Source organism: Conger conger, chromosome 16 (genome assembly GCF_963514075.1).
Source record: "Conger conger chromosome 16, fConCon1.1, whole genome shotgun sequence".
NCBI lineage: Eukaryota > Metazoa > Chordata > Actinopteri > Anguilliformes > Congridae > Conger > Conger conger.
The window spans coordinates 11,241,094-11,264,834 of NC_083775.1; the positions used below are offsets into that span (position 1 = coordinate 11,241,094).

Genomic DNA, 23,741 nt, shown 5'->3' on the forward strand with positions numbered 1-23,741 from the left:
TCTGACGTGATTGACATACTCAGCGTGGGATTTGGAGAAGATCAGCATATCAGCATATCATCTCCCTGAGCACGTCGTTTACAAGTGTCCTGGAAGACGGAAGGGGAGTTACTGAGCCCGAACGGCATCAGCAGGTACTCGCAGTGACCGCTGTGGGTGTTAGCAGCGGTCTTCCACTTGCCCCCCTCCCAGATGCGTACCAGGTTGTAGGCATTGCGGAGGTCTAGTTTGGAGAACACAGATGCCCCCTGAAGGCATTCGAAGGCCAAGTTCATCAAGGGGAGGGGGTACCAGTTCTTTATAGTGATGCCCTTCAGTCCCTGTTTACTGAACACCTCATGGGGAACATTCACCGGCAATGGGAAGGTGAGCGCTCCCATCACCCTCTCCCCCCACCCCCTCTTCCCGATGGAGCTAGGGGCGTCGGAGAAATCCTCCCCGGACCAATCGTCCACCAGAGGTTCCCAGTCCACTAGCAAATCCCAGGCCAAACTCTCCTTTCCCCCCTCAGATGGTGGAGGTAACCGCCCCTGGTCCACCAATAAACCAGCCTCCTCCTCCTCGCTATCAATGCCAGTATCTAATTCAGAGCCACTGGTCTGGTCGAGGTGGCCAATGATAACTGCCCACAATGAGACGCGCACTGGGGACCCCACTGGAGGATAGCACTTTCCACCCTGCCCCAGTCGACCTACGGCTTGTGTCGAACAAGCCACGAATGACCCAAGACTAGGGGTAACGTAGCGGAGGGATTTAAAAATAATTGAATGCGTTCAGCGTGTTTGCCCAGTGCGATGTGCATGGTCAGAGGAACGGTGATTTTAAAAAAACAAAAAACATTTTTTTACTAACCCGGGGCCCAACAGGCGCCCATCCAGGGCTTATATGTAATGAGGGTATGCTAGGGAGTAGAAAGGAATGCCCAGTGCCTTCGCCCACTGGGAATCTATAAAACATTCCATGGCTCCTGAGTCCAGGAAAGCCTCAGTGTTCCTAGAAGCCTGGTTCCATCTCAGCTTTTTTTGTACAGCCATGAACCGTCCACCTGCATGGGCTCCTCGGAGGCCAGAGAACCATGCATGGTTGGTGAAGTGGCGCAGGGAGATTCAACCGTGAGACCCATTATACATAATCCAGATTTAGCACAGACAGGGCTAGGAAACACTTGCAAAAGGTTCAGAGTTCAGCATTAGGGGAGTCAGGGTACAGGTTAAACCAGTATGTTTTCAGTCTTCAGCAACAGATGGGCAGTGACTCTGTAGCTCCATGACAGTGAGGACCTCCCACCACAACTGGGAGCCCAGAGCGAGAGGAGACATGACAGGGAGGAGACATGACAGGTCTGAAGAGATAAAAAGACCTACCGTACTCCCCCACGCTCAGGGTAAGGCTCATCGAGTGGTTGGCCACCCTCCTGCCCCGGGCCCTGGGGCTGAGGGCAGTGGAGGGGCAGATGAGAGAGGGCCGGATGGTGGGGTAGTTCATGCCCCCGTTGACTCTCCCCAGTAGTGCTGCTGAAGGGGAGTTGTTGGCCTGTGGGACCTGCAGGAGGCCCTCGTTCTCCTCGGGCGCCCCGGAAACCGACTCAACCCCCGCTGGGGGGGCCGGGGGGTCGTCGGACAGGGCCGGCAGCCTCAGCTCGGGCGGCGCCCCCAGGGGCTTCATCTCCACCATGTCCACGACCTCTCCGCAGGGCGTGCCATTGCTGAGGTGATGGTGGTGGAGGTGGTGGTGATTTATGAGGTGGTGGATGGACTGGTTCCACCTCCTCCTGCTGCGCCCGTTGGCCCCGCTGCCCGCTCCCCTGACCCCGCCGTCCCCGTTGGGGTTGACTTTCTTCCTCCGCTTGCTCTGCCAGCTGCTGTAGAGGCGCAGCAGACGCCGCTTCACCTTGCGGTATAGGTGGCCGATGTAGCGCAGCATCTCCTCGTAGCAGCTGCCCGGCTCCGAGAAGCTGGCCAGCGTGCTGTCGTTGGAGCGGAAGCGCGCCCGCTGCTGCTGCATCAGCCGGTTCTCCCGCTGCTTGGTCTCCGAGAACTGGGTGGCGATCACGACCAGGCACAGGTTGATCATGAAGAAGGAGCCCACCTGCCGGACACACAAGCAGCAGCGCATCAGTTATTCTGCCCGACAACCGCCCAAAAAAATTGACTAAAACTACAGGCTACAGTGAAACAGAACTGTTAGTCTGAAGCTTTGCCTCAATCGTCTACAGCAGGGGTCATCAAATCTGGTGCTCGAATCCAAATCAGTTTTCTTTTCTCACAGGTAATTAACTGAACAATTAGTGCTACTGATTGGCCAGGCTGTCTTCACACCTGACTCCCAGGTAAAGAGAGGGTGGAAAACCAGTGGTTCTCAATCCTTGAGGACTGTGATTTGAGGAACAGGGCAGTTAACTTATTTCAGACTTCACAGATTTTAAAGAGTTTCTTTCCAGGGCTTTTGCTGAACTGTGCGAAGCGCAGCTTTTTGCAGGCAGTCTGAGCGCAAGGTTACACAGTCGGGGAGTGAGCAGTGTGCACCACTGCTTGGTATGGTGCCAGCACCACATATAACACCACTGCAGAATATACTCATATTGTCTGCTGTCATATAAATACGATCTGCACCATTTCATTGATTTGAACTAATACGCAATAAAGCAGCACATTACATTTCATGCAATAAAAAATGTAAATACATAAATGAACAAAGTTTACTTACTATGATGAGCAATATAAAATATATAAAGTTGTAAAAGGAATGCGCATCCATTACATAATACATGATGTCCACCCATCCTTCCAAGGTTATGACCTGCAGGGAGAACAGAAGGGAGAGAGTTAAAATGGAGGGGGCTCAACCCAGCGCCCATTTCACAAAGCGGTGCTTAACTTCAGTTCATAAGAGTGCATTTTAAATGACCTCATACTCAAAATGTCTACTGTTATTCTACTGTCACCAAGATTACATATTAAAATGAACCTTCTTCCCCCAAGCAGTTTATTGGGTTTACCAAGTTCTTTCTGTGTAAATAATGACTTTGCTGAGAGCAGATTTGTATCCACACCATCCAGCAAGAAAATGAACAATAAGGAATTATGTTTTTGTATGGCTCTCCTTTGATATTTATTGAATATTTCTAAAACTTCAATCCTGAAGTGAAAGAATAAAGGTTTGAATTCTGCAAACATTTTCCAATTTCCACGCAATCAGATTCTGATCCAGGCAATTAGCTTAGAGATCATACAGGCAAATATTAACTTCTACCAAGCAAGAAAATTAATATTTTTAAGGAATTGTACGATGTGGAGTTTTAGGTTCTTTCTACCTATTTCTTATTGAAGTGAACAAATAAGTGTTAACATTTTGCAATTACCAAGCAATCATTCGGAGTGACTGGCTTTGATATCACAGGCAAATATTGGCAAAAACAATTATTCAGTCTCATCCTTTCTTCAGTCCAGCCCCACAAGTATCTAATTGAGAGCAGTCTACCTGCACACACACACACACACACTTGCATGCACTCACTCACTCACACTGCAGACAACTATCAGCTGAAAGTGTACTGTCTCTGACTACAAAGTGCTTGTGGTTTCTCAGAAGTGAGAGTGGTAGCCAAACATGAAAGGAGAAACAATGGGGTGGAAATGAGGATAAACCTTGCACTTTTCAGCAGCAAAGAACGACAGCCAGCTTGTTAGTGCTGCACACTCCTGTAGTGAAATCTATATGGTCTGGACTTCATTGTATTTTCAGCATTACTTTTAAAGACAGGTGTACTGTGCTGTACTGCAGAAGAAGACAATATCACACATTCCTGTGCTGCTGTGGATTTGAACATGGAACACCAATGCTTAACTTGACTACAGCAATCATTAATACACCCGGGCATTTTCTACGCTTTACTAAACTTGTCTAGTATATCGGAACCTATGAAACACTCTATGAAACCACCTTCTGGTCCTCTTGGTTTGCGCAATTGCACCAGGAAAGGTAAATCAAGCACAGAAATCTGAATCCAAAACAATGACGTATTTGACCGAGGTCTGATAAAACACACGGCACATTAGGATTGCTTTGATGGAGTGGTGTCTTAAGTGAATGAAGAGCCAGGAGGGACTGTTACTCCCCTCACAAACCCTGTGTAACCCCCACGCCCCTGTCCTGGATGTGGAACAGGCTGCTCTGCGACCCCCGTTATCCAGCACACATCCAATCACAGCTGGCGTGGTGCCTGATCCACGCTCTTCCCAAATGCTCCTGCGCCCTCATTGGGAGGGCTTCGTTCACAGAGAGGGTCATTTAGCCTCATCGCAACGCGTATTAAAGGTGCGGCCATTCCGTCTGGTGCCTGGTTGCTCTCCCTGACAGGCTCTGGGACCACAGACCTCAAACAGTGCCCAGCAGCAAGAACCCATCTACAGGCAACTTGAGGCCTGATGAACCAATAGGTAGTTAATACCCATAATGCTGTTTTTAATGTTGTTATTCTTTAGCATCTCATCCACAGAATCTTCCAGAACTGCTCCCTTCTCAACGTGTCATTCACAGCACAGGTCAGACTCTCCTGCAGGAAACCCAGCCAGTTACTCAGGGGTGTAAAGTCTACTGTAGTAACTCCAGCCAGTTACTCAAGGGTGGAAAGTCTACTGTAGTACCTTTCCCAGGGTGTAAAGTCTATTACTCAATGGCAGGGGTAGACAATTCCTGTCCTTGAGGGCCGATGTTTATACAGGTTTTTATTTTCATCAATTACCCTGGCTAACTGAGTCAATTTGCTATATACACCATCACTGGTTCACTCATAGATTAGATCACAGTAAAACGTCTCATATAGGGACCCAAGAACAGTGTTTGGCTGTCATTCATGCGCTTATCAAGAAGCATAGCTAAACAGTCAGATGACGTAAATGTTAAGACTAATTAAGTAACAGACACAACCCTCCTTGTCCGCCAACTGCTCAAGGGTGTAACTTTTGGAATGAACCTGGGAAGTGAACTCCTAACCTTCAGGTTACAAGCCCAGTTACCCCAATTTGCCAGGCTGTATTTGATGAGGGAGGTCTGGCAGCACACCTGGAAAATGGCAATCAACGCGTATCCGATGTTGTCGAAGTTGACGGCCTCCTTGTCGGGGTTGTGATCCCCCGGCTTGCACTGGCTGTAATACTGGTTCCAGTTGATGCAGCTGTTCCGGCCGGCCCCGTCCAGCCCGTACAGGGCCAGGTTTTGGTGGGAGACGTTGAGTCGGCACTCCACCTTGTCCTGCTTGAGGGGGGGGAGGCTATGGCAGCGCAGCATGCCGTTGTGGCTGGCGGTGGAGCAGATGAAGGGGCTCTCCTCGCCTTCTTCCTGCCTGTAGTACGGGCTCAGGTGCGACAGGTTGTACTCCCTGATGAGACCAAAGCAAGACGCAGGCGTTACTGAACATTCACAACAGCCGAGCATCACGGGGCCTGATGGGAGAATGAATTAAGCTAATAAAACAAACATTTCACCCCTTTTTCGTTGAATATGGACACCGATCTTATGAAAATAATTTTGAGTTTATTGTTAATTAATTGAGTTGATTGTCCCTTTCAATCCCAAAAATACCTTCCATATGAAATCATCCAGGTAAAGAGTATCTAAGCGTATCTCGTTAACAGAATGATTAAAGCTCGGTAAATTGAAGCTGCTGTATTTTTGTCATCACACCCAACGAGTTCTGAGTCTAAGTACGTCCTTATAAGAACTAAAATGAAAAAAACCAATAGATAAAAACATTTTCTCCGGGTCCACCCACACGCAGTGTGCTCAACTGAAATGGCCGCTCTCTGGGCCATTATCTACCCAAACACAGAGGCTGGAGAGGGGGGCAGAGGACAGCACAACACGAGATAAACACCACGTAAAATAACAGCCACAGGCACCAGGAGTGCACACCTGAGGGCCACATCTCAGTCCTTTCCCTGGTCCGTTGTGCTGCTGACCGATGCTCTCTCCCCTGCCCACAGCGCACAGCCACATCTGTGGCTAAACACTGGGAACAAAAGTGCTATCTCACAGCTTCAATTTACAGAGCTTTAATCGTACAAATGGCCTGAGCACAGGAACAGTGCAGCACATATGCTTGTGTGCTTTTAATGGAGCTCCACTTAAACAGGTGCAAATTACACGGTAAAGGTATTTTTGCAACTGAAAGGGACTCACATTTCCCCACAGACCCACTGAATGCTCCCGTCTGTTGGGACTATGGTTCGGCTAACTAAAAGAACTGCGTCTGAAGGAGAGTAGTGTCGACAGTAAAGGAAACATTTCATTTCTTAAATCCCTTTTCTGGTTCCTGTCTCCATGCAAGACGTGATTCAGTTCCCACCAAAGGCTTCAAACGACTGGAACTGTGACCAAAAGCTTTTCTTGCATACACGTACACGTACACACACACGCACACACACACCGGCACATGTGCGGACGCACACACACCCCCGCACACGTACCCGCACACACAAACACACACACAGGGGCACACACTTGTAAGCGCCACATGGCTCTCAATTATAGAGCAGTCATATTTAATTAGACAGCAGGCTTTGCTAGTGATGACAGCGGTCGAAGGCGTCAGGATTCAATGAAATCCTTGATGCAACAATCAGCCATACAGTGCAGAGGCTGCAGAGTGCTGAGGTTCATTAAAAGAACAGGCAGTAACAATAACAGCTGCTCTGAGCTAAATCACAAGGCCTTGCTAAAGCCCCGACATTTTACTTCCGCCTGCATCACACAGTACATATTACAACTGCAAATAAGCAAGCCTGGTGAAGAGGCTGAACACACTCAGTTATATGACTCATGTTGGACGGAACGCATGTTCATACCTCCAAAAACACGACATACAGAAAACAATGAACAATAACATCCACACACAAGTGCATCAATGAAAACAGCTCTAATGGAAACACCACAAGCAATTTGCTGAACGAGGCACACTGAAATAAACAGGAAATACTATTGATATACTTCATGATCATAACCTCTCCCCCCGCCCCCCCTCCATCAGATAATTGCTCCCAATTTCAGTGCATCTGGGCATGTTTGAACATTTGAGAATTTGTGTTTGTGTACATGAGTGTTTACATATAAAGTCATGCAGGTTTGGTTGCTGTAAATAAGAATGTGCACTCAGTCAACCTACCCTGTAAAAATAAAGGTTAAATTAATTAGAGACAGATAAGTAAGAGAGATATTCAGATATACAGACAGAGAGACAGTTAAAAAAAGAAAGTTATAGAGAGAAAGAGAGCAAGTGAGTGAGCGAGAGCGAGTGAGAGAGAAAGAGAGTGAGCGTGAGAGAGGGAGTGAGAAATAGCATGAGAGAACAAGAGACAGGGTGAGAGTGAGAGAGAACATGAGTGAGAGAGGGAGAGGGAGTGAGAAAGAGAGGGAATTAGAGTGTGAGAGAGTGAGAGAGAGAATGAGAGAGAGAGAGGGAGGGATTGAGAGTGGTGGCTCTTACATCTTCAGATCTTCCTGTAAGAAGCAGCGGTTCCTCAGAAGCCCGGCCCAGAGCTGCACCCCCACAATGCCGAAGATGAAGAAGACGAAGAAGCAGAGGAGCAGGACGTTCCCCAGCATCGGCAGCGTGTCCAAGAGCAGTGTCACCAGGATTCTCATACCTGCAGGACAGCCGATACACCCGCCCTGTTACACAGTCTCACAATCCCAGGCTGCTGATTACCCAAAAAACACATCACCCTGAGTCAAATTCCCAAAGACCTTTCATTGTGACCGCTACATGAATAATTACAGAAAGTAAACATGCATACACATGTACATACATACATACATACATACATACATAACACAGCTGTGCCTCTCATCTTTTAAACACAAACACACACACAGGTGCTGGAAACACCGATGTAGGGGGAAGCCTTATTACAGACATGACAGCATTTGAGAGAATATCCAGAGCGTGATCTCGGTGCTAAATGAACTGGACTGAAACACTGCCACAGGCTCTTAAAGGCAGCTACAGAAAAGGGGGAAATCACAGATCCCAGGCTGTTCAATGCATTTCTGTCACTATCCGCTGTAGGCAGCTCCCAACACTGATCTCAGTACAGCTGAACCGTCCGCGTCAAATGAGGGGGAATACAAACTGTCGTCTGCCTCTTCACTGTGGTTAATATTAATGGCTGCAACAAAATGCATCCCCATTCCTCTCCCACACTCTGTGTGAGCCTGCACCGTTTGTCTTATGAAAAAATGCCACCATAAGAGAGAACAGTTCATTACACCTAATGAGAGCTAAAGGCAGCGTTTCCCAGGAAATGTGTTATTGCTTATGTACCACAGTAGGCTCCTATCTCATGCATTGCAAATGGCTCCCTGAAGATGCACGCTCGGTCCAGGAGGGACCAGGAATGTGGACGCGTGGAGAGAAATGTTAATTCGCTGAAATTGTCAGGTAAATCACACTCACATGCAGAAGAACGCATTGGCTAAGCCGGACAAGACAGCACTTTGTAGGACATCTTAAAATTATGACTTCATTTAAATATGTTTTATTCTCCTTTGTGAGACGGCGCGCATGGTTAAACTGTTAATCATGAGCATGCTTAAGCAAAAGGAGACATTTATAAAATAAGAATAACGATGAGCACTATCATTTCTTTATGAGTTTGGGGTCGAGTTAGGCCATATGGTAAATGGCAGCTAAAATAGGACTGGAGAATTTCTGGAAAGAACCATTGCGGTTTTAACTTTTCAGTATCATAGATGACTGCAGATACAGTACAAATTCACTTGAAAGCAAAAAATAAATAATCTAAGCAAATTGTCTTCTTATTTCAAAGGTACACTTTCGTAATGAGCCCACACCAAATATTTTGACATTCATTGGGATTTACCATGTTTGGATAAAATACTGCTTTCTGAAAGGGTGCTGCAGGTCTCTGGGGGTTTGAGCGTGTGGGGTTAATGGACTGTGAGAACATACAGCGCTCAAGATAACCTGACCGCTAAAACAGGAACATTAACACAATCTAAGTGTGCTGCGTGTCCATCACTACATCTCCTCAAACCCAGCACTGCCGCTGTCCTGAGAGCTGAGGAAAAGGGCAACTGAAGAAATCTTGTTTGTATCCCTGGAGGATATCGGGTCAATGGGCTTTCAGAAACTGTTTTGCTCACACATTCTGGGCCTACTGAAAAGTATTATTAAACAATGGGTTTTAACTGACAATATAGCGGTGTTCACACCCTAAAGCCCTTCCCACAGTCCAGATTATAGTCTAAAATATCTTCCAGTTTACGCACAAAGCCAAGAATTGTCCGAAACACTGTGAGATCCAAGCTTTTCAAGTGCATGCACGCGAGAAAGGGCACAGACATTTAGATTATTTGCTTGAAAATTTTGCTTTTAGCAGTAACAGTGACAAATAAGGCTAAAAATGTCTCTCTTAAATGGCGGAAAGGTGGAAGGTGGAAAACGGGCATGGCTCTGCAGTGACCTGTGGGACTGATGGTGACAGTCTGCCCTGCGCAGTCTCCTAAAAATAACCCTGAATACTCAACAGCTCACAGACAGAACCACACCAAAAATTCTACTTTTGTGATCTCCCAAGAATCTGTCAGCCGGATGTATAGATGAAATCAGAATGCATGCAAGATACTTCCGGCTGGCCACACAGCCGTGGAATTAAGTAGCGTTACATAAAGATCGACTGAACCAGAGCGGTGTAGAAACAGTTAGCTAGTTATGCTGAAATTGTGTTGTTTGGGACTGTAATCTGGCACACAGTGGATTGGGATTTTTCCGATTCTTAAAAGGGAGGATAACCCAGATCCTACAGTCCGTTTACAGGGCGGCCTCAGGTGCTTGGCACAGTCAATGACAGCGACACAGAGATGCCCAACATAAGTTTCAGAAACATGGGGGAAGAAGAAGAAAACAACGGAACTTATAATTGTATTGCTTTGGGATGATTTTACGAAGATGAAACGTCAAATCCGACCTTGCCTGTTGTAAAACTAGTTAGCTAGCTAGTTTTGGTGGTAATGTTATAGTCATAGAGTTTCTAATAATGCTAGCGAGTTTGCACAGGTTATGTTAATGATGTTGTCTAGCTAACGTTAGCTACAACGTCAGACACCTAACAGTAACGTTACATAAGCTAGCATAAAACAATTTCTTTCAATTTTTATAAATTATTTTTATATTCCAACAACTCAGCGAGGTAGAGCCACATAAGCTGAAATGACTGACTTTCACAGTGAGGCAGAGCCAGACTAGCTGAAATGACTCTCTCCCGTACTGAGTGGATTAACAGTTCAGGCCTCAGCCCTACAGTAAATGCTGATATGTGAAACAGGAAGTGTGTATGGCAATTACCATGGGGGAAACCAGCAGGCAACGCCAGGAGAGGAACAGAGGAGGAGAGGAGAAAAAGAGGAGAAGAAGGCAAGAGAGGAACGGAGGGAATGGCCATTTCAGGAAACCGGCACTATGCCAGGAGAGAAGAGCAGAGGAGGAAAGGAGGAGAAGAGGAAGATAGGAGGAAAAGAAGGCAAGAGAGGAAAGGAGAGAATGCCCATTTCAGACAACCAAGTACAGAAGACCAGGAGCAAGATAGGCAGCCATTCCCCCAGAGGAGTGTGCCTGGGATGCTGGCCAGGCTGGTCTCTGCCAGAGCCTGTAATGAGGCTGTGATTTATGTGTGGCTTCAAACTGCTGTCGCAAATCTGAAGGAACAAATACGCTTCAATCACAGAGCCCGCTTACTGGGAGGGACAGAGCCTCTACCCAGCAGCCCTTCTCTGGTCTTAAGGAGCTGGTCAAAGCTGGTCAAAGCTGGTTGAGTAAACTGGTTGACAACTGCTGACTAGCTGCCTATTGGGGATGGTCAGCCGGTGGACAGCTGGTTGATCAGCTAAAAGTGTTGAAAACACACCATAAATCAGGTTGACCGGCTGGTTACAATTTTTTTTTAAGACGGGTAAACAAGAGTAGACATTTCAGACAAAGAATGGTACATGGTTGGCGTTTATACAGCACTATAGCGCTGTACAATTGATGCCCGTCCCTCCCTACCACCCTGTAACCCTTAACTGTTTTCTTTAAAATATACTTGTGTATTAGGATGATACCTTTGCTAGTTCTATTTGGCTAGGTAAACAATTTACTCATACATTTGCGTGTTGCTGTACAAAAAAAAGAAAAAAGATGATCAAATAGGTCCTTATCTTTGTTGTACAGGTAGCAGTTGAAATTGTACTTCCTTCTAGGGTCTTTCAGCACACTTATCCCTGGTTATAGGTATGCACTTTGCACTTTGTTGTACGTCGCTCTGGATAAGAGTGTCTGCCAAATGCCATTAATGTAATGTAATGTAATGTATTCACCCATTCACACACCAACGGCGATTGGCTGCCATGCAAAGCACCAACCAGCTCGTCAGGAGCATTTAGGTTAGGCGTCCTGCTCAGGGACGCTTTGACACGGGCGGAGGATCGAACCGGCAACCCTCCGACTGCCAGACGACTGCTCTTACCGCCTGAGCCAATGCCGCTCCGTGAACCTGAGGACCAGTGAACCGGTGAACCAGCGGAAGTAGGTCACACACCCCCGGTAAATTACATCATCTCCTCATCTTCATAAAATGGCCATTCCAGCTGATGTAATAAGCTGCACCAGCACCCAATGCTCAGCCATCTTTGGCAGGACCCCAGCACTCCCATCACATTAACACCAAGGTGTGTCAGAGGCCAGCCAACGGCGGAAATATTTCCTAGAGGCGCACTAAAGAGCAGGCGCCTCCCTTTTACCGGGACGGAAACCAAGAGGGTGGCACCGCCCTTCATAGCCCATGACTCCCCACCCAGTCCCCCAGAGCTGAGCTGCACTCACACCCACCCAGTACCCCAGAGCTCAGCTGCACTTAAACCCACCCAGTACCCCAGTGCTCAGCTGCACTTAAACCCACACAGTACCCCAGAGCTCAGCTGCACTTAAACCCACACAGTACCCCAGTGCTCAGCTGCACTTAAACCCACACAGTACCCCAGAGCTCAGCTGCACTTAAACCCACACAGTACCCCAGAGCTCAGCTGCACTCACACCCACCCAGTACCCCAGAGCTCAGCTGCACTTAAACCCACCCAGTACCCCACAGCTCAGCTGCACTTAAACCAACCCAGTACCCCAGAGCTCAGCTGCACTTAAACCAACCCAGTACCCCAGAGCTCAGCTGCACTTAAGCCCACCCAGTACCCCAGTGCTCAGCTGCAGTTAAACCCACCCAGTACCCCAGAGCTCAGCTGCACTTAAACCCACCCAGTACCCCACAGCTCAGCTGCACTTAAACCCACCCAGTACCCCAGAGCTCAGCTGCACTTAAACCCACCCAGTACCCCAGTGCTCAGTTGCACTTCAACCCACCCAGTACCCCAGAGCTCAGCTGCACTTAAACCCACCCAGTACCCCAAAGCTCAGCTGCACTTAAACCAACCCAGTACCCCAGAGCTCAGCTGCACTTAAACCCACCCAGTACCCCAGAGCTCAGCTGCACTCACACCCACACAGGGCACAGAGCTGCTGTGCTGCAGGAGCCAATTAAACACTTTCCCTGGGGTTCACAGACAGACACTCATCATCGCCTTCGCTTTTTCTTTTTTCTTTTTTTACTTTCCCAGACAACCTTAAATTAATTTCAAGGTCCAATTAGAGGGGTTATTCTGAGGCAGAGCACAGACTCTTCTCAGGAATAAAAAAGCTCCAAGGTGCCCTGAGGAGATGGACTGAAATCCAGGCCCATTCCTGAGGTCCAGTAAACAGACTCCTCTGACACATCACTCCAAATGCAGGGAACACGGAGAAGCATTATTGCCTTAAACCATAATCAGACCCTATTCTCACTTTTATTATCAGTATCATAAGGGCATCCAGCTCTACAGGCACTTCAAACCCGAAAACTGCATTATTTTATAAAACGAAAATGATCCAAGCTGGATTTAGTTCAGTCACAGTGCGATGTTCCTAATTTGTTTTGCAGAACATTTTTGAACATATAAATATACATATAAATACCCCAAAAAAACAGTGGTTAGTTTACACCAATGACCAGAGTCAAGGTCGCTCTACAAAGCAGAACAGAACAGCGACATGTGTTTTAGCCAAACCCACACTGTTAAAAATGATCTGGCTTTTACAAGACTCCACAGTAACCATTTCACAGTAAAATATTATAAACAGAAAATTACTGTGGAGTGTACTGAGGCTTAATGATGGATGCAAACAAACATTTGTCCTTAACTTTCACCAAAACAAACGCAGCTAGATGTACAGGGAAAGGTTTAGTGAGTTCAGCTTTTCCGTTAATGAAATGTAGTGGCCAAAATGTGCTTTGTAAAGAAACATTTTTGGGTGAAAGGGTCTGAGAGGCTGACCGGACAATGTTTTACTCTCTATGCTGACTGTCCAACTCCATCCTTCTTAATTTGCTGGCTCAAGACTTTATTTTCTATTTTGACAGGAACTGGTTGACCAGTGCAGACCAGCTCCTAGCTCGACATGGTTTAGCTGGTTGACCAGTTCAGACCAGCTCCCAGCTTGATATGGTTTAGCTGATTGAGCAGTTCAGACCAGCTCACAGCTCAACATGGTTTAGTTGGTTGAGCAGTTCAGACCAGCTCACAGCTTGCTATGGTTTAGCTGATTGAACAGTTCAGACCAGCTCACAGCTCAACATGGTTTAGCTGGTTGAGCAGTTCAGACCAGTTCACAGCTTGATATGGTTTAGCTGGTTGAGCAGTTCAGACCAGCTCCCAGCTTGATATGGTTTGACCAGCTCAAGCTACGTTTTGAAACAGCAGGTAGCGCAGAAAAGCTACCAGTACTAGCTGGTTGACCAGCTCAAACACAGCTAGACCAGCTTGGCCATGCTGGTTGACCAGCTCATACCCAGCTAGACTAGCTTATGACCTGCTTGACCAGCTCAATTTGAAAGCAGAGAAGCTTCTGCTTCTGTAGCCACAGCAGGCCGGCTCCATGAGGAACTAAATTTGGTCTTCAGAAATGGCCTAGCAGGAGTCCTGCCCAATGGGGCAGAGTGCTGTGATATTCCCACGCACCCTCCATTCCTCCATGCGATATGAATACAGGCCTGCAGCACTACGGTCTGTGCCAGGGACACACCACTGCACAACCAACACAACCCAGCTGCCCAGAAAAGGACAAACATTTCTCTCCCTCCCCCACACCCATCCCTCTCCATCCCCTCCTTCTCTGATCTATGCCCATAGTGAGAGCCTGTCCTATAAGGGACTCCAATGACATCACTCACAGTCCTTTTAGAAACCCCAGACCTCAGGTCCAGCATCATGTGTCCAGGACCTATGGAGAGGTGTGTGTGTGTGTGTGTGAAGTGTGTGTGTGTGTGTGTGAAGTGTCTGTGTGTGTGTGTGTGTGTGTGAAGTGTGCATGTGTGTGTGTCTGTGCATGTAGTCTGTGTGTGTGTGTGTGCGTAGTGTGTGTGTGCAGGTGTGTGCGTGTAGTGTGTAGTCTGTGTGTGTGTGTATGTGTGTGTGTAGTCCATGTAGTCTGTGTGTGTGCGTGTGTAGTGTGTAGTGTGTGCGTGTGTAGTGTGTAGTGTGTGTGTGCAGGTGTGTGTGTGTAGTGTGTAATCTGTGTGTGCGTGTGTGTGTGCGTGCGTGTGTGTAGTGTGTGTGTGCAGGTGTGTGTGTGTAGTGTGTGCGTGTGTGTGTGCGCGCGTGTGTGTGTAGTGTGTAGTCTGTGTGTGTGCGTGTGTGCGTGTGTGTGTGCGCGTGTGTGTGTGTGTGTGTAGTGTGTAGTCTGTGTGTGTGTGTGCGTGTGTAGTGTGTAGCGTGTGTGTGCAGGTGTGTGTGTGTGTGTAGTGTGTAGTGTGTGTGCAGGTGTGTGTGTGTGTGTGTGTAGTGTGTAGTGTGTGTGAGTGTGTGTGTAGTCTGTGTGTGTGTGTGTGTGTGTGTAGTGTGTAGTCTGTGTGTGTGCGTGTGTGTGTGTGTGCGTGTAGTGTGTAGTGTGTGTGCAGGTGTGTGTGTATGTGTGTGTGTAGTGTGTAGTGTGTGTGCAGGTGTGTGTGTGTGTGTGTGTGTGTGTAGTGTGTAGTGTGTGTGAGTGTGTGTGTAGTCTGTGTGTGTGTGTGTGTGTGTGTGTAGTGTGTAGTCTGTGTGTGTGCGTAGTGTGGTGTGTGTGTAGTGTGTAGTGTGTAGTCTGTGTGTGTGTGTGTGTGTGTGTGTGTGTAGTGTGTGTGTCTGTGCATGTGTTTGTGTAGTGTGTGTGTGTGTGTGTGTGTAGTCTGTAGTCTGTGTGTGTGTGCGCGTGTGTGCGTGTGTGTGTGTGTGTGTGTGTGTGTGTGTGTGTGTAGTCTGTAGTCTGTGTGTGTGCGCGTGTGTGTGTGTGTGTAGTGTGTAGTCTGTGTGTGTGTGTGTGTGTGTGTGTGTAGTGTGTAGTCTGTGTGTGTGTGTGTGTGCGTGTGTAGTGTGTAGTCTGTGTGTGTGTGTGTGTGTGTGTGTGTGTGCGTGTGTGTGTGTGTGTGTGCCATGGCGGTCACTCACTGGGGACTCTGTTGATGGCGCGGAGGGGGCGGAGCACACGAACGGTGCGGATGGCTGATGTGGCGTTGTGGCCTCCCAGCGAGTACTCCAACATCCTGGAGAGAAGCACAGCGCAGCATGAGTCCAACCAATCACAAGGCAAGGACTGCCAATCCAGCTGACATCACTTCCTGTTTCACAAACCTGCAGGGCTTCCCCTGGTGAGAGTACATGTTACTGAAGAGAATTTCAAAACAGCAACATGTTAACATCTGCTCTCCAAAACTATAAATGGCACTCCATGCTATCAATATAACAAGTCTATCTCTTAATCTGTCTACTTAGCTACTCCATAACACAGTATTATCATCAGATTCAAAGGCTGCTATTATGACAAACATAGTACTATTTATGATAAAGGCTGTATCATAGTTATAATCATCTTATATATAATTTCACTTCTGAGATATTCCCTTCCCTTAAAGGAGTGATCCCATTCCCTCTGCTTATTATTTTGGCAGTAAAATTTTTAAAAAAATAATAATCTTATATTTACACTCAAAAGGTAATGCGTAAAGATTTCATGTCAACATCTTTATGTACAGTGCAATCCATTATGACAATTGTGTTATGGTACTGTACAGAAAGTGACTTTTCTGTTGTTTTGGCTCTGTATTCCAGCAAATTGTCCTGTACCTTCATTAAAACAGCAGCAGTCCTACATATTGCCCAAAGTTATTAGCTGATGTTTAAATTATAATGATTGTCAAAAGACAAACACAGTTTCACTGGTGACTGCAGTAGCCTATGCGTATTTTCACCATATTTTAGTGCAACTGCACCTTATTTCAGTAAAAGGTTTTGGTGTAAAACTTTTTAACAGCCTTTCGGTTTCGCCATGCACAAAAACACATAAAATAAGCTTTTAAGGTAATGTGTGACACCCAGCAATACCACGGGAACGCAATGTTTCATCAACATAAGTTAAAGCATGGCTGAGCCTTCGAGGGTGATAAAAATTAAAGAAAAAATTTTAATAAAAGAGAGAGAGGGAGTAAGAGAGAGACGGAATGAGAGAAAGAGTGACAGAGTGACAGAGTGACAAAGAGAGGGAATAAGAGAGAGAGTGATAGAGAGAGAGAGAGAGAGAGAGAGAGAGAGAGGTTGATTTAAGGTGTTTGATTAGCAGCTGGGGGATTGCCACCGTACCCTCCAAGCACAGGTACTTAACCCAAACTGCGTGAGTAAACACGCAGCTCTATAAACGGTTTGTATGTTGAAGGAATGCAAGCGGAGCGAGTCGCTCAGGATGAGGGGAACACTGAAGGCCTGAGCGTGAATGTAATGGCAGAAGCTGAAAGAACATTGTGTTCTGTCTGTCTGGGAAGCCTCATGGACCAAACGCCAGACTTGCTGAAGTTAGGGCGACGTTGCGGTATGTTCCGGTGCTTCGCCGTAAATCACCCCCACCAGGGCGAGCAGGCCGGGCCTGCCGTCCCCCTCACCCCCTCTGGGGGAACACAAGCAGGCACACGCAGAGGGGGGTAACTCCAGGTGCCCGAGTACCTGCCCCTTTTGCCCCAAGTGGCCAATGTGCCCCTTTGACTTGATTGAAGTGATAGAAAGTGCATTATTACTGTTGCTGTCATAAATTTTCATTCACTCACTGGGGTAAAATATATTCTGTACAATAACTGGGTGTGGTCTAGGTTGCTGAGGCTGTTTCCCATGAACAGGCGGGCCCTGCTGCTCAGCGCTGACTCCAGAGAGCGCGTTAGCCCACCGCGGCGCACCATTAGCCTTCCCATCAAATCATAAGCTCCCATACGTCTTCATGCCGCAATCCAGTGCACTGATTGGCAGCGGCTTGATTGATTGATTGGTGAGTGAGTGATGGTGCAGCGGGTGACAGGCGGGGGAAAGGCTACAGCTGCTGCTGTGAGGGAGAAATGCCGGAAAACTGGGTCACTTCCCTGGGCGAGCTTCAGCTCCGTCTCCCTGGAGACCGCCGGCTCCACTTCACATTAGAGTTGGCCTAACGCGAGCGCTATTAAGAATGCTAATGTAATGCATCGTGTGAATATTACTCCATATGTGAATATTCATTTTTCCAACCCAGTGTTCAGATAACGCTGGGGCAGTTTACAGGGAGCCAGAGCACTTAAAGAATGGACTGCAAGCATGTGGGCATATTTACATGCGCATGTGTGTACGTGTCTGTGTGTGTCTGTGTGTGTGTTTAGGCTTGTGAGTGTATGTATCCAGTGTATGCGTGCATGCATTCAATTACGTATGAGTGTTTGTGTGGAGGACTGGATTTATATGTGAGAGTATTGGTGGGTGTGTGCATCTGTGTTTGCACGTATGGATATACACTTATGCATGTGTGAGAGTGTGTGTGTGAAAGAGAGTCAGAGAGATGTACTGACCCGGCCATGACGATGAAGAAGTCCAGCCGGTTCCATGGGTCGCCCAGGTAACATTTAGACCCGAAAATCCCTAGCGCCAACATTTTGAGGACCATCTCCACAGCAAAGAACGCAAAAATGAAGTCATCAAAAACCTGTGGAAAGAGCAAAGTAAGACACAAAGGATCACCTGGAGCCACATTAAACAGGCTGCAGTGGCAATGCTACAATCAAACAGCACCTCCCGCGTCTTACCCAGCCTATTACACAGTCTAAAAGATGATTTGTTAAAAACAACACATAATGTGTCATTTTTTTAACACACCTCCACATCTAGTTAAGGACAACACATTTTCTGCTACTTTTAACACGGTCTCCCTTCGTAACACATATATTGTATAGTTGTCATGCAAAAGTAGTAAGTCTCACATAAAATGTGTTGAAGGTAACACAAAAGTAGTAACACAGGAACATTGTTTTTGCATGAAATACAGAATGAGCAACCATGGCATGGTGACTGCAGAGGCTTCTCGGAAAAGACTGATCTGTTGAATGTGCTGTCGCTGAAGCTCACTGCATGTACCTTCCACTTCGGCTGTGTCTAGGACAAAATACCTACTATTGAGTATACTGTATAAGTGTGCAACTTCTATACCAGGGATCATCAACTCTGGACCTCAAATCCATATACAATATTTGTGATAGTGTCTGTAATTAACTTGTAGCTTTGTTTTTTGTAAATTTTGTAACTGACTGCCAACAGGGCTCCCCTGAAAAAGAGACCTTGGTCTCAGTGGGACGTCCTTGTATAAAGGTTTTCATCAAAAATCTAAATCCAGCACTGGTTTTCTTTTCTCCCGGGTAATTAGTGCAACTGAGGTAAAGGGAGGCAGGAAAACCAGCAGTTTTTGGTCCCTCAGGGACTATAAACTTCTCATCCCAACAGTATACTCAGCAGTAGGCAAGTAAGCAGATTAGGACACAGCCTAGCAGTAAAGCAGGGCACTGGAAGTGAGGCTGGTTTAGAGCGTGTGTCCCTGGGAGGCATAAGAGTGAACTCAGGCTGGTCACTTGCTTCATCCCCTCCTACGCGTTTCCTGCCATCATCATTCCCTCTCCCAAATCCCAGTGGCATGGCATTCCGAGCCGGCCGATTTTTCCCACAGTCGCGGGCCATCGCCCAAAACAGGCATGTGAGCGGAGCGGGGCGGGGAGGGGGGGCGAGGGGGGCATGAACAGCTCCAGAAACAGCCTCTCACCAGAGGCTATCGCAGCGAAGCAGCAGGAACCCGTGCAGCCAGCGTGATTACAGAACCCACAAACACTGCTTACAGAACCCACACACACTGATTACAGAACCCACACACGCTGATTACAGAACCCACACACGCTGATTACAGAACCCACACACGCTGATTACAGAACCCATACACACAGATTACAGAACCCACATACACGGATTACAGAACCCACAAACACTGCTTACAGAACCCACACGCTGATAACAGAACCCACATACACGGATTACAGAACCCATACACACTGCTTACAGAAGCCACACACACTGATTACAGAAGCCACACACGCTGATTACAGAACCCACACACACTGCTGGGTCCCGTTGGCACCTGCAATGAGCCTCGTGTATGCTGGAAGCAGATTTAAGGGCTGGAATTTGCTCTGGTTGGTTACATTCAGCAACACAATCTCTCCCATTCACCTGAGGGAGTCCAGTCTAAATCCAGTCAGGTGCACTGCTCATAGAGGCATATGGTATTTCTATTTAGAGTGTATTTCTCTGTATTACACTGTGCTTCTATAATATTATATTATGTATGGATGGTGATAGCGTTAAAAAACCTTAAATTGTCAAAGACATAACTTTCAAATTAATCTCCAAAGCTAAACAGTAAGTGTACAGTAGACAGTCAGTGTACCTCCGAAAATACACAGGTATAATCATCCCCCCTTCGCAACTACACACACAGACACAGGTGAACCCAACCCCCTACCATTACACCGACACAGGTGAACCCAACCCCCTACCACTACACACACACACACACACACACTCAAGCACAGACACACACAGACACACACTCACCTGCAGGACGGTGGACCATTTGGACTTGCAGTTGATGTCCTCACAGGGCTGGAACATTCCCAGGGTCACACAGTTCAGGAGGATGACCAGCATGCTCATGTACTCGAACCACGTGCACAGGAGTCAAGGACAACCACGAGAGACAACCCACCGACACCTCAGCAAGCCTACGGGAGGGGTTTCTGTCTGAGCGAGCCACCTGCCCTATTTTACCTTCCTCGCTGAATGAGGTCTCTTACCCACGTCAAGATGATCCTTATTTTTTATTTTTATCTCTTCGCTCATGTCCGCACTTCTGCGGAGTTGCAGACCCTTTTCCCCGGGTCCCCGCTCGGATCAAAGTTTTAATTAGAAAGTTTAAAAGAGGTGGTTATTAATGAGACAAAATATAGTTCCCACACCTGTTGTACAGATATGAATACAAGCATGGTTTAACAGGCTTGAGTTAAAATTACAGTGTATTGGAATTCCCCACAACTGTTTACACAGGCCAGAAATAACACTCCAGATCCTGAGGTTTAGAGCTAAAATGACATAATAATAATCAGCCCCAAATACCCCTTTCCCTTCAGAATTCACACTTTCATCCATAAATATGGGTCTTCACTACCAACAACACCATTTGAGTCAATAAATGACGGAATACTATCGAGGCTATGCTATCTTTTATGGTCATAATATCCCAAATAGGAAAAGTTTATTTTCTCATGATTACGATTCATTTATCTCTTGAGCTTGACATAATAATAATAATAAAGTCAGTCTCATTATTATCTTACAGTTTTGACTTTGACCCTAATTTCAGAAACTTCTTCAAAACTGTAGACACAAAACTCTTTAAAAACTCTCAAGCACTTTTTTCAATTTTGTTTGCTCATTTCATCATTTGTTTGCTGAACCAAATCACTTGTTCACAATGATACAACTTAACTTTCAAAGCATTTCAAAATTAAATACACACATTAAATTACAACACATCTAACTACCAATGTATCCAACTACTCAAAATGATAAATAATTGCAACGTTACTGCTAAAGCATAGTTTTATGGAAACGGATTACTCGTAACAACATTCCATGTTTAGATCATGGAGTAGTGGTAGAGTAGGAGTAAGGATGTGGTCCATCTGCAACAACATAGCGACAACATGGAGCAGTCAGATGATCCATGTGAGAATAAAGATCAAGCAGTGAGAGGAGGTGGAAGAGGAGGTGGAGGTGGTTAATGGAATGGCAGACGACAAGTACTCCTTCAGAGAGGTGGCCTTGTTTCTCGTCTTAGAGGTGGGGGGTTTGTCCTGATAGAAGTGTCTTTCACTTCACTGTTGACTTTTTTCCCACTTTGTACCAATAACTTTGTTGCTATGATTATAGTTTTTTACAATTGCTAGCAATTCACTTTTTCAAAACTCTTCATACAACTCTCTGCACCAACCTGCAGCTTGGCACAACAGTTCATTGTCTCTTACCGTTGCTTACCGTTTTGAGTCTTGTGTCTAAGGTTTAGAAAATTGAGCACAAACTTGCAAGATTAGCGCGGCAAAGTGATTGTAAAAAACTGTAATCGGTAAAATCATCAGTTTGATCATAATTATTTTTACTACCACTTTTGTTGTTCATACAGTATTTTTGTGTTCTGAACAGATGCATGTTGTTCCCAACTGACGGCCGGTGCCAGGTGTAGTTCTGCCACATTAGACGGCCCAGGGCCGAAATAAGCCAGCTCCAATAGGTGCTCCTTATTGACGTGAAACATATCCTAATCAAACAAAACAATCAGAACTGAGCTCAGGATAATTCCCTCCCACACCTGTAATCCTCCACAGGTCAGCGGCTGGGAGAACCGCACATTAAACTATGCAGTCAAAATTAGCTTTTTTTAAATTTCATGCTGGGGAGACCCATCTTATGGGATGCACTCTCAGTCAGGCTTCCATTCCCACAGCTAATGGGGGAGATTATGCTCGGCACTGCACCCACCTCCTAAGCACAATAACATCACCGGCTGCTTCTATGCACACTGCAGCCAGGGGCGGGGGGAAGGAACTGTTGCATTGACTACTGTAATTGTTGTATTGACTACTGTAATTGACTACAGTAATGCAATACTCGGTGGGCTTCCTGCAAAGTGGGTCCAGAGGCTGCAGGTTCTCCAGAACAGTGCAGCCAGATTTCTCAGCAGGACCAGGAAATGTGAGCATACTCCTGTCCTGGCTGTACTCCACTGGCTTCCTGTCAGTTTCAGGATCGACTTCAAAATGTACCGTCTACTAAGCCTACGAGTACTGCTTACTGAGTACCGACAGGCAGTATGTAAACAATACCTCATTATTATAAATCATCCCACACCTGTAGTAGTTTACACTCTCATTCAGTCTGGGAGATAATACGCCATTTCAAAGCTATTCTGTAAACAGTTTTATCTGCATCATAAACGCAAACAAAGCGCATTCAGTTAAATGCAGTCCCAACACTACTGCAGCCATCTGTGTTGACGGGATACAGCGTCAGGCTACATCTCAGACCTACGGCACGTGTTCATTAGTATGCTCCCGAATATACTTACATTACATTACATGTTATTTAGCTGACGCTTTTATGCAAAGTGACCTAAAATTGATTAGACTAAGCAGACGATAATCCCCCCTGGAGCAATGTGGGGATAAGGGTCTAGCTCAAGGGCCCAAAAGCTGTGCGGATCTTATCGGAGACTGCTGAACTTACCATTACACTGCAGGCTGCCCAACATAGCAAAAACGCAGAGATAAGCATTTTCTAATCTAGGTATGTTATGTACACTGAAATTTCACAAGTTCTCCATAAAAAGTATAGCGTACTCACTGGGCCAGTGTGATGTTGCCAGTTATGTGCCACAGTACTGGGTGTACTGGTCACAGTCAGCATTGGTACAGCTGTGATTTAATCCTATGATATTCCACCCAGGAACCAACATCCAGGTACACATCCGTTAAGCTACATCTGATATCAAAAGTAAAAAAAAAAAAAAAACCACTGAGCATGTGTGAGCTGGCAATGGCTTAGCATTGCATTGTGGGTAGGGTTAATGGACAGCTGACCCCCCCCGAGCGTCACCCTTCCATAGTTACAGTCTCATTAGGTCTGCCGGTCAATACTACAAACACTGATCCTGGTGCAGTTGTATTATCCCCACAGAACATCTATCATTCCACAAACGTCACTGTGAAATAGACAGCTCCATCAAAAGTTCTGACTGACAAAGAAAAACTGGAAAGAAATGTGTGTGTATGTGTGTGTGTGTGTGTGAGAGAGAGAGAGAGAGAGAGAGAGAGAGAGAGAGAGAGAGAGAGAGATTGAGAGAGAGAGAGAGAGAGAGGCGGAGACATAGATAGACAGCTAGAGAGAGAAAAATAGAAAGTCAGAGACAGAGATTGACAGTCAGAGAGAGATCTACACTGTCAGATCAAGAGGGAAACAGGAGATGGGCAGGGGACAGAAGAGAGTGTAGTTGTCCACCTGAGGTTTGCAGAAATCATCAGAGCTGATATACTGGCATGACTGAGATCAGAGCTGATATACTGACATGACTGAGATCAGAGCTGATATACTGGTATGACTGAGATCAGAGCTGATATACTGACATGACTGAGATCAGAGCTGATATACTGGTATGACTGAGATCAGAGCTGATATACTGACATGACTGA

At 46.4% G+C, this 23,741-nt stretch overlaps 1 protein-coding gene across 1 annotated transcript in view; it reads right to left on the minus strand.

The window, feature by feature from the left end:
* LOC133115136 (voltage-dependent T-type calcium channel subunit alpha-1H-like) overlaps positions 1 to 23,741 on the minus strand; it is a 114,290-nt gene that overhangs the window by 41,356 nt on the left and 49,193 nt on the right. The window contains exons 3-9 of the mRNA XM_061224885.1: positions 20,056 to 20,167; positions 17,973 to 18,106; positions 15,565 to 15,659; positions 7,484 to 7,643; positions 5,065 to 5,380; positions 2,707 to 2,799; positions 1,392 to 2,088 (exon numbers count right to left, since the gene is read on the minus strand). Of these exons, the coding sequence (XP_061080869.1) occupies positions 1,392 to 2,088; positions 2,707 to 2,799; positions 5,065 to 5,380; positions 7,484 to 7,643; positions 15,565 to 15,659; positions 17,973 to 18,106; positions 20,056 to 20,167 (1,607 nt within the window). The remainder of the gene's footprint in view (positions 1 to 1,391; positions 2,089 to 2,706; positions 2,800 to 5,064; positions 5,381 to 7,483; positions 7,644 to 15,564; positions 15,660 to 17,972; positions 18,107 to 20,055; positions 20,168 to 23,741) is intronic.